The sequence below is a fragment of the Eubalaena glacialis genome, chromosome 16 (genome assembly GCF_028564815.1).
Source record: "Eubalaena glacialis isolate mEubGla1 chromosome 16, mEubGla1.1.hap2.+ XY, whole genome shotgun sequence".
Taxonomy (NCBI): Eukaryota; Metazoa; Chordata; class Mammalia; order Artiodactyla; family Balaenidae; genus Eubalaena; species Eubalaena glacialis.
The window spans coordinates 14,674,492-14,686,561 of NC_083731.1; the positions used below are offsets into that span (position 1 = coordinate 14,674,492).

At 37.1% G+C, this 12,070-nt stretch overlaps 1 protein-coding gene and 1 non-coding gene across 2 annotated transcripts in view; one reads left to right on the forward strand and one right to left on the reverse strand.

The window, feature by feature from the left end:
- Window positions 1-1,148: 1,148 nt before the first annotated feature.
- The window catches only part of LOC133076335 (ATP-binding cassette sub-family C member 4-like), a 214,026-nt gene continuing 203,104 nt past the window's right edge, over window positions 1,149-12,070 (reverse strand). Inside the window, 1 exon segment of the mRNA XM_061170908.1 lies at window positions 1,149-2,061. Within this exon segment, the coding sequence (XP_061026891.1) occupies window positions 2,041-2,061 (21 nt within the window). The 3' untranslated portion in view covers window positions 1,149-2,040.
- LOC133076724 (U6atac minor spliceosomal RNA) lies at window positions 7,401-7,525 on the forward strand. The gene has a single exon (XR_009697610.1). It is a non-coding gene; the product is annotated as a U6atac minor spliceosomal RNA (small nuclear RNA).

Sequence of the window (12,070 nt, forward strand, 5' to 3'; positions counted from 1 at the left end):
CTGGAAGTGCTGCTAGTGGGCAGTCTTTAGCCATCAGCTCCTCTGGGGGCAGCCTGTATGCAGTGACCCATCAAGGTGGAGGTATAAAGGCCTGGCCACTGGACATGTCAGGAAACCCTGAAGGGCTGTCTTCATTCCAGAGCCCCCATGGGGTCAGCTAAGGTCATCTGGCCAGTGTTCCATCTTGATTTCTCCCTCTGCCCTATTTTGTTTCTTCCCTCTCGCTTCTGCAAGTATTGATCCCAAGGGCACCCCTAATAAACATCCCAACACTAAACTCCATCTGGGTCTGTATCCCAGAGAACCAACTTGCAGCATATATCAGAAAACATTCCAGTACTTGGGGAGGATTTTTATTTGAAAATTACGGGTTACACATATAACATTTTAGAATCACCAAATAAAATACAAAATGGTGGAAACAAGGACTTTGTGGGTGAATGTGGTTACCTTTGGTTTAAAACCCTCAATCTAATGTTTTCTGACCAAAATGAAATTATCTATTAATAACAAAAGAAAACTATTATGTTGAACCGTATGAAACTGCCATTTTATAAGTTAAAAAAAAAAGGTTGACTGTTTGTTAGCAGTTCCACATGGTTCAATCTAATAGAAAAAATACATTAGCATTTGAAATTTAGAGAACATTATACTTATGAATAACTCATGGGTAAAAGATATAATTGAGTTAAATTAGAAATTAGAAAATACCTAATACTATGGTTATTGATCAGTGCTAAGCACCAAAACTTGTAGGTTGCAGCTAAGGTGGGTCTTAGGAAACAAAAGTACACTTTATGTACTTACATTAGAAAAAGAATTAAGTTAAAAATTAAGTTTCCAGTTTAAGAATTGACCCAAAAAATCTCAAAATAAATGAAAAGTTGAAGGAAAGAAAGAATAATGTAATGAGCTAGAAAATGTTTAAAAAACCAGAAAGGATCAATCAAGCCATAAAAAGCAAAAAAACACAATTATAGGTGCTGCAGAGTTTAAACATATAAGATATTGTGAATAACTTTGTCAATCAAGTTCAAAACTCACAGGAGATCCACTCCTAGAGAAATAAAATGTACCAAAAATGACTCTATAGAAATAACTGAAGTCCTAAAATAATTACCAAAAATTAACCAGACATTGATGGTTGCACAACACTGTAAATGTGATTAATGACATTGAATTGTATGTTTAAAAATGGTTATATGGCAAATTTTATGTTATATATATTTTACCACAATAAAAAAAATTAAAAAATAAGATCTTCAGTCTAAAAGACAATCGATCACACATCTGTCCTTCACTATGAAATCCCCTAGAAGGGCTCCTATTTTGAAAAAGTATATTTTCTCTCCCTTCTCTTTTAGAACATATAATACTGTCCTTCTGTATTTTAACCCTATATTTTTTTTTTCTGGAGAGGGGATGCCTCTCTCTCATATAATGTCACTTAAACTAAGGTATATTTTTTGTTTTTCCTATTAGTTTTCTCTTACTATTTTAACCAGAGGTCTTTGGGTATGGAACCCAGTTCTCTTAAAGGAAGTGGTGAGACAAAATGGCAACTTCACACACTTCAACTAAATAGAATCCCTGATATAATTGGACAGGGGTATATAATTTGGGGAACAGTAAGAAACATCTGTGACAACTTTGTCTTGCACCTTAGAAAATGTGCTTTGTCTCTGGAGTCTCTCAAGGCACAAAAACTGAGAGACAGCTTTTATTGGTGGCCTGTACATCTGATTTGGATAAGAAAAAAATAGTATAACATAAAAATAATCCTTTTGTAAGAACTTAGAATCGTTGGGTGAAGTTGGAGAAAATAATCCAAATAAACGAACATCTTGTATGTGTAAATATTTGTTGCTGTTGTAAAGAAAATACAATATAGCTTATGCAGTGCAAAAACTATTGGAGAAATGCCTTCGGAATAGACTTGACCTCATGGTAGAATCACGGTGCTGACTCAAAAATTGTTAAGGCTGAGGGCTGTCCATTGGAAGCGTTCATAACCAGATGGGCACTGTGAGTAATATCTGGCTATTTCATTTTGAAGTGCACCTGAGGGGAAAAAAGACAAAAACAACATGTTTAAAAGTTTTCAAGTCCTCCTCCCTAAGGCAATGCATTTCTAGGTCCACTTCTTTATGTGAAGCAAATTATATCACTACTGGAGCCGCAATTTAAAAAACCAGGGATGTATTTATTCTATGGAGGAAGTAGCCCCATTAAAACCCTCAGTGGGGCTGGGCCTAATGCCAAACACCCTGTAGATCCACTTGAGTTCTGATCATTCTGATTCACAGATATGTTTTATCACTATATTAAATTGATAAGCAGAATCATTTTACTGAAAACCTGGAGATATATTAAAAACAGGGTGACAGAGAGGCTGGGAAATCTAGTGTCTGAAAAGGGTTTCTCATTTTCACACATAAAATGAGCACACCAGATTTGGATGTTAATATCAGGTTGTCATCCCTATATTTTATAAACTCGGACTGACAAGCATTGAAACAGTGGCATATATGTATGAAATATGCTGGCATTTAATTTAACTGCAGCAAAGCAGTTATAGGGCCTATAGAAATGTGATCTGTGTATGGTGGGTCACAGGAATGAAAAGAGAATCAAAAGCTTTAACAAAGACTCAACGAAGCAACTTTGAAAAAGAAATGATACCAAATAATAGGACAGGTCTTTGCCAGGCCTTTGAGTTCTTGAATTCTACCAATTTCTAGCTGAACTGGAAGAAATAAAGGTTTTTTGATAAATGTATAATCAGAACATAAAGGAAATGAAATGCTGTCAAGTTTCTCTGTTCCACAATCATCAGTTTTTAGTAGCTGTATTGTATCTCAGTTCCTTGACAGATGTGCATAACAAAATGAAATAATGTCAAGGTTTGTGAGCTGTTATCTCAAAATGTATTTCTTTGAAAAAGGACTTCAAACGTCATTTTTTCCCCCCAAAGAAGAATGTGAAATGTTTTGTTTGAGTCTTTTATAACAGAAAATGTACCATCTATCTGAGGCTGACTTGTGTCAGGATCTGGGGTCGCCTAAACACAGGATTACGGATCTATTTTATAAAAACCTGGGACCAAATACATTTGTGGGTGCTGTCAACAAAGTTATCACGAGAGATAATGGACAATCACACATGAAATAGAAAAGCACTGAGACACCTACCTTCATATCAAGTGTACTTTCTTTTTCTCTTGTTGCTTGCATACTTGCTACCTGCCTCCAAACAGCACTGAATATGAAATGCTATATATTAAAATGTCCCTTAAGTTAAGGAGAAAAACAAGAAGTTCTCCAAGAATGCGTGGACCCCACTGGGTGAAATCTGAGGCTATTTCCATTATAATGCAAGAATTTTAAAAAATAAGGCCTTTGGGGGGAGGCTAATTGCATATGATCTCTCTCCTCCATTTTTTAAAGCTAGCCATATTTTGTGTGGTTATCTATTATGTACTCTCTTGGTGAAACTAAAAACAGCCAAAAAACAAATGGAAATACTTTTAACTTTCTACTGCTTGACGGTCCTCCCAAAATCACCTGGTTCCTTTCCCCATAACTCTTCTCAATGTAATTTTTTAAAAGAAAAAAATTTTTTTAATTAATTAATTTATTTTTGGCTGTGTTGGGTCTTCGTTGCTGCATGCAGGCTTTCTCTAGTTGCGGCGAGCGGGGGCTACTCTTCGTTACAGTGCGCGGGCTTCTTATTGCGGTGGCTTCTCTTGTTGTGGAGCACGGGCTCTAGGTGCACGGGCTTCAGTAGTTGTGGCACGTAGGCTCAGTAGTTGTGGCTCACGGGCTCTAGAACGCAGGCTCAGTAGTGGTGCACGGGCTTAGTTGCTCTGCAGCATGTGGGATCTTCCCAGACCAGGGCTTGAACCCGTGTCCCCTGCATTGGCAGGCGGACTCGTAACCACTGCGCCACCAGGGGAGCCCAGAAAATGTTATTACTAGCACCTTTTAACCAAAATGGCCTTTGCTTCATGGTCTGCAATAATTGAAACTGAATACTGAAAACAAGCTTTCTGTGTATAAAAGCCTTGATTTGACCCTTCTCTTTCTCATGGTGTAGACTACACTCTGGCTGACAGCAGAAGTGAAAGAAGGCATCTTTTTCATAGGGTGGGTTATGAAGAGAGTCGAGATGACTGAATGCTTGTTAGCAGAGTCCTTGTGGATGGGCTGAGCCTGAACGGAGAGGCCCAATCTCACCTCTCTCTCTCTCTCCTGGAACCACTGCTGACCCTGGAAAAATCACTTAAGCTTTCTCCACACTGGCTACCACATTTGTGAAATGAGACAGTGACCTGCACCTCATAGGAACTAAGTGATGGCCACAAACTGCAGGTTTAAAACACGCTGAGCTAAGTGTTGGGTGTGATTATGATGCTGCTCAGAGATGTGGTCCCTTAATCCACGGAAAGTAGCAGCATCAGTCAGATTGAATGATGAAAACAGAACATCTCAGAGGCCCTTTAGTGAATCTTGTAGTTTTATCTTAAAAGAAGCCCAGTTGAGACACATTTAGCTCAGTGAACATGGTAACCTGGGTGGCAGAAAGGTGGTTAAAAAATTACTTTCTAACCTGTGACTTTGAGAAGTTACCTAGGTTCTTCTGCCTCAGTTTCTCCATCTGAGGGATAATAATGCCAGCTCAGAATGGTTGTGAAGATTAAAAGAGATAACGCCAAAAATATTCAATTCATGGTAAGCAGAACATAAGACCAGTGAGTGGTGGGATTCTCGGCCCTCTTCCCCTTCTTCTCTTGGGCGTGGTTCATTATAGTTCCTCCAATGTAGGTTAAAACAGTCTAGTACTTAAACTCCAGCTTGTAAATAAAACCACCATCATGGAATTAGATCTTACTAAGAGCAACAGAGCAATAAAAGCTCACCTGCATGGATAAAAGCCAGCAAACAGTGCTTCAATATATGTAGAATTCTGGCTCAAGACTGTACATTCATTCTCCCTGAACTGCATGGCCCTAGTTCAATCCCAGTAACCCTCAAACTCCTCGTCTTGAAAGCAGGTCTAACTTTGTGTACATACTGGCAGGTATATTACCAAAGTAAAAGAGTGCTGGAGAGTTAGGATTTTTGCTTTTAACTTAACGGAATAATGAATATTCTTTCCCCTTATCCTTTCAGAAATCACCCTAAACAGCAAGGATATTGGGAGATAAAAAATAAGCCCAATCTTTGATGAAATCAGGAGTCATTTGAAATTCCAAGTGACAAAATATCTGGACAGGCTACATTAAGCAACTGGATCCAGTGGGCTGTGGCATGACAGAGATGGTACATAAGGGGAACAGATCTCAGCATCATGGGAGAACATAGCTCCCCAACTAAGGGGCAAATGCCAGTGAGGAATCACATAGAATCAGTATCTTTGCCTGAAGCATGTATATTGATGAGGTCCTAGGAGAAGAGAGATTTTGAAATGCAAGCACCATTGACTGCCCATCTCTGCAGGCTAGGGAGGAATACAGGCTAAATGAATATGTGTTCTCTCTCACTCGCTTATTTTTTCTCTCTAGGCCATGTGGAACTTCTGTGTTAGGCACAGAGAATTCCCTTTAGCCTCAAATGATGCCCTAGCCACAACTATCCCACAGATACATGGTCTAAAAAAAAACTCAATTCAAAGGTGAGTAGTAGGAATAACAGTAATAAAAAAGTAGTATAGGATCTGTAAAATACACAAACAAAAATGAAGACAAGGAATAAGATGAGCATATGATGGATGACAAAATACTCACTGAAAAGATGAAAATTATAAAAAAATATAACAATACATTCAAAGAAAATGTAGTAGGACAATCAACCTGTGGACATCCAAGAGTACAGGAAAACATGGCACGACAACAATGATGAAACATGAGTTGACAGAGGCCGAAAGTGAAATGGAAGAGAAAAATGAAAACATCAAAGAAATGATCATTCTAAAAGGCAGCATGAAGATTAGTCACTGCTGAAAAAACAACATGAGACATGGAGGATAGGATTGAGAAAGCAAGGCAAATAACTGTAAATTAATGAAAATTTTAAAAGGATTAAGGAGATAATAGCTTTATAAAATAGACAAAGGACAGCAACATACACATTATAGATAGCTAAAGAGGAGAGTCTAATCAAATAAATTCAAAGATGTAATTCAAGCAAATGCTCAGAAATAAAAGACTTGAATCTAGAGATCAAGAGTGTATGATGTCCTAGGAAAAACTAATGACTGTCAAAATAAGAAAGAATCCTTTAAGAATCCAGGAAAGAAGATCAAGTTTTATCAAATTAGAGATACAGGAGGTAAATATTTCATACAGTTAACCCTTGAGCAATGTAGAGGTTAGGGCGCTGATCCTCTGGACAGTCTGTATATTACACTGCAGTCACCCTCCATATCTACAGATCGAACCAACTGTGGATCATGTAGTACTGCAGTACACATTTTTAAAAAAGTGAATACAAGTTAATCTGTGCAGTTCAAACCTGTACTGTTCAAGGGTTAACTATATTTACAATAAGTCAGGGATTCTAACTCCAATGCACCCTCTTTAAGATGATATAGAGCCTTGTTTTCAAACTTTCATTTGTACTGCCACCCACAGTAGTAAATACATTTAAATTTACATTGAGTACCAGTACAGATTCACTGTCTATATTTATATTCATCTATCCTGAAAGGAATTTAATGAAATATTTACTATTACTAGGAAAGATACATTGCTATTCTTCATCCATTCCATTCTTTTCTATTTCATTTCTTAAAACATGCTGGTCATGACTGACTAAATGGATTTCACAGGCCCACTAAGGACTCACAACCCAAACTTTTAAAACAGTATACAAAGAACAAACTTTAGTCAACTAGAGATGCAAAAAGTATCATTTAACACAGGTAAGTAAAATAATAGAGGTTTAAGTATTTTTAAAGATTTGAACGTAAACAGTAGAAGAACCATTTAAACAACTAAAATTTGTTGGTAGAATGGAGAAAAGGGAAACATGTTGTCAGTGTTTATAATGTGGAGTCAATAATAAGGAAATAAAGTATTCCTGGAAGAAATTAAAGCAACACACAAAATAACAAAAATCCAAAAATTACAGACTACAAAATAAAAGGTTTTAAAAAAAAAGAATACTAAAAACTGAAAGCATAACAGAACTAAGATAAAACATACCCCTAAGGGCTAAGATTAAATCTCAGAGCTAAACCTAACTATAATACTTGCCATTGCAGGAGACACATCTACAATCTGATATCAAAAGACAATCAAAGACATATCAGGCAAATGAATACTGGGGACTTAATTTCAGTTTTGAACCAGGTTGGATTCAGGGCCAGAAACATTAAATGAATCAAAGAAAGGCACTTTAGTGTTGTATGAAAGAAGAGAAGGTTAGCACTCCCCTTGACAAGGATGGAAGAAGTCCTTGGGCCTGACAACAGCAAATGGTTAAGGCACTGCCACCTGCTTCAGGGCATCTAACCATCATTTTTTGGTAAATTTAAGAAAACTGAAATCATATCCAGCATCCTTTCTGATCACAACACTATGAGAGTAGAAATCAATTACAGAAAAAAAAATGTATAAAACACAAACACGTGGAGGCTAAACAATATGTTACTAAACAACCAATGGATCACTGAAGAAATCAAAGAGGAAATCAAAAAATACCTAGAGAAAAATGAAAATGAAAACACAAGCCAAAACCTATGGGATGCAGCAAATGCAGTTTGAAGAGGGAAGTTTATTTGAAAAATCTCAAACAACCTAACCTTACACCTAAAGCAACTAGAGAAAGAAGAACAAACAAAACCCAAATTAGTAGAAAGAAAGAAATCATAAAGATCAGAACAGAAATAAATGAAATAGAGACAAAGAAAACCAGAAAAGACCAATGAAAGTAAAAGCTGGTTCTTTGAAAAGATAAAATTGAAAAATCTTTAGCCAGACTCATCAAGAAAAAAAGGGAGCGGGCTCAAATCAATAAAATTAGAAATGAAAAAGAAGTTACAACTGACACCACAGAAATACAAAGGATCATAAGAGACTACTACAAGCAACTATATGCCAATAAAATGGACAACCTGGAAGAAATGGACAAATTCTTAGAAAGGTACAACCTTCCAAGACTGAACCAGGAAGAAATAGAAAATATGAACAGACCAATCATAAGTACTAAATTGAAGCAGTGATTTAAAAACTTCAAACAAACAAAAAGTCCAGGACCAGATGGCTTCACAAGAGAATTATATCAAACATTTAGAGAAGAGTTAACACCTATCTTTCTGAAACTCTTCCAAAAAATTGCAGAGGGAGGAACACTCCCAAATTCGTTCTATGAGGCCACCATCACCCTGATTCCAAAACCAAAGAATACCACAAAAAAAATTACAGGCTATATCTCTGATGAACATTGATGCAAAAATCCTCAACAAAATACTAGCAAACCAAATCCAACAACACATTAAAAGGATCATACACCATGATCAAGTGGGATTTATCCCAGGGATGCAAGGATTCTTCAGTATTCGCAAATCAATCAGTGTGATACACCACATTAACAAACTAAGGAATAAAAACCATATGATCATCTCAAGACATGCAGAAAAAGCTTTTGACAAAATTCAACACCCATTTCTGATGAAAACTCTCCAGAAAGTGGGCATAGAGGGAAACTGCCTTAACATAATAAAGGCCATATATGACAAACCCACAGCTAACAACATACTCAATGGTGAAAAGCTGAAAGCATTCCCTCTAAGATCAGGACAAGACAAGGATGTCCACTCTCACCACTTTTATTCAACATAGTTTTGGAAGTCCTAACCATGGCAATCAGAGAAGAAAAAGAAAGAAAAAAAATCCAAATTGGAAAGAAGTAAAACTGGCACTGTTTGCAGATGACATAATACTATACATACAAAATCCTAAAGATGCCACCAGAAAACTACTAGAACACATCAATGAATTCCTTAACGCAGGATACTAAAGTAACACACAGAAATGTCTTGCATTCCTATATACTAACAACAAAAGATCAGAAAGAGAAATTAAGGAAACAACCCCATTTACCATTGCATCAAAAAGAATAAAATACCTAGGAATAAACCTACCTAAGGAGACAAAAGACTTGTACTCTGAAAACTATAAGACGCTGATGAAAAAAATCGAAGCTGACACAAACAGATGGAAAGATATACCATATTCTTGGACTGGAAGAATCAATATTGTCAACATGACTATACTACCCAAGGCAATCTACAGATTCAGTGCAATCCCTATCAAATCACCAATGATATTTTTCACAGAACTAGAACCAAAAAAATTTTTAATTTGTATGGAAACACAGAAGACCCTGAATAGCCAAAGCAATCCTGAGAAAGAAAAATGGAGCTGGAGGAATCACGTGCCCTGACTTCAGACTATACTACAAAGCTACAGTCATCAAAACAGTATGGTACTGGTGCACAAACAGAAATATAGATCAATGGAACAGGATAGAAAGCCTAGAAATAAATCCACACACCTATAGTTTTGTCAATTAACCTATGAGAAAGGAGGCAAGACTGTACAATGGAGAGAAGACAGTCTCTTTAAGTGGTGCTGGGAAAACTGGACAGCTACATGTAAGAGAATGAAATTAGAGCATTCTCAAACACCATAAACACAAAAAAATGTAAGGCTATAAAAAAAAAACTCTTAGAGGAAAACATAGGCAGAACTCTGACATAAATTGCAGAAATGTCTTTTTTGATCCACTCCCTAGAGTAATGAAAATAAAAACAAAAATATGCACATGGGACCTAATTAAACTTAAAAGCTTTGCACAGCAAAGGAAACAATAAAGTGAAAAGACAACCTACAGACTGGGAGAAAATATTTGCAAATGATGTGATGACCAACAAGGTATTAATTTCCAAAATATACAAACAGTTCATATACCTCAGTATCAAAAAAAGGAAAAAAACCCAAACAACCCAATCAAAAGTGGGCAGAAGACCTAAATAGACATTTCTCCAAAGAAGACATACAGATGACCATAAAGCATGTGAAAAGATGCTCAACATCACTAATTATCAGAGAAATGCAAATCAAAACTACAATGAGGTATCACCTCACACTGATCAGAGTGGCCATCATCAGAAAGCCTAAAACAATAAATGCTGGCAAGGGTGTGGAGGAAAAGGGAACCCTACTACACTGTTGGTGGGAATGTAAATTGGTACAACCACTATGGGGAACAGTATGGAAGTTCCTTAAAAAACTAAAAATAGAACTACCATATTATCCAGGAATCCCATTCCTGGGCATATATTTGGAGAAAACCATGGTTCAAAAGGATACATACACCCCAATGTTCATTGCAGCACTATTTACAATAGCCAACACATGGAAGCAACCTAAATGTCCTTTGACAGATGAATGGATAAAGAAGACACGGCATATATATACAATGGAATATTAGCCATAAAAAAGAATGAAATAATGCCATCTGCAGCAACATGTGTGGACCCAGAGATTATCATACTAAGTGAAGTAAGTCAGAGAAAGACAAATATCCTGTGATATCACTTATATGTAGAATCTTTAAAAAATGATACAAATGAAGTTATTTACAATACATAAATAGACTCTCAGACATAGAAAACAAACTGTTGGTTACCAAAGGGGAAACGGGGGGGGGGGGGGAGGAGGGATAAATCAGGAGTTTGGGATTAACATACGCTCACTACTTATATGTAAAATTTTGGGTTGGCCAAAAAAATTCCTTCAGTTTTTAAGTAAGACATTTTTCATTTTCTCCAAGAACTTTATTGAACAATGTATTCACCGTTTTGTTCCACTACTTTCTGCCTTTTTTCAGGCAACTTCATAATTCCATCTTCCCAAAACTTTTTGTCTGTTTGAGGAAAGAACTGTTCCAGGTACCTTTTATAGCCTTCCAGGGAACTGAAACTTTTTCCATTACGAGAATTTTGTAAAGACCGAAATAAATGGAAATCTGAAGGTGCAATGTCGGGTGAATATGGCAGATGAATCAGAACTTCCCAGCCAAGCTGTAATGGTTTTCACCTGGTCATCAAAAAAACATGCAGTCTTGCATTATCCTGATGGAAGATTATGCATTTTCTGTTGACTAATTCCAGATGCTTTTCGTCGAGTGCTGCTTTCAGTTGGTCTCACTGGGAGCAGTGTTGCAGCAAAACCAGAAATGAGTAAATGGCCTTAGGCACGTAGCAGCCAAACAGGCCTGCAAGAGTTAAGCAGTCTTGGTTATTCTTTAGCTGTTACTACTAACAAACACTTGTCCTTCACAAAGCTAAACAAAGCCAATTACTGTGACTCCATATGAATTATACTCTGCACCTAGCATTCTTCTCCCCCTACACTCCCCTGTAGCATTCTGCATTTCAAAAACAAGGTCATGGCTGATAACTTCAGGGACACCGGACCTGGCTGCTGAGCCACCTGATGCCAGCTTTTGGCCATAAATTTGCAGAAGAAGGAAATGCAAGACCTTCATTAGTTTGAGCCTTATCACCTACCCCAGACCATGGAGTCTTGGCCTATAAAACCTTTCCCTATTCCCCAGGGATGGGGGAGCACAGTTCTTGAGGTGGTAGCCTGCTGTTATCCTCTCTTTGCCTGGTAAAGAATAAAAGCTACTTTTTCTCGTTCTGCTAAAACTCTTCGTATTTCTTTTTGGCATTGGTGAACAGAGAGCCAAGATTTTGGCATCAGCTGAACTTGTTGGAATTAATCGTTGGATTTCTGGAAGGAGCTCATAATAGAGGACTCCCTTCCAATCCCACCATATACACAACATCACCTTCTTTGGATGAAGACCACCAGTGCCTTTGGTGTGGTTGGTGGTGGTTCATTTCAGCTGCCCCACAATCTCTTCCATTCCACATTACTGTACAGTATCCACTTCTCATCGCCCGTCACAATTTGTTTTAAAAACGGAACCTTTTCATTAGTTTCAGTAGAGAATCGCATGTGGAAATATGGTCAAGAAAGTTTTTTGTGCTTAATTTA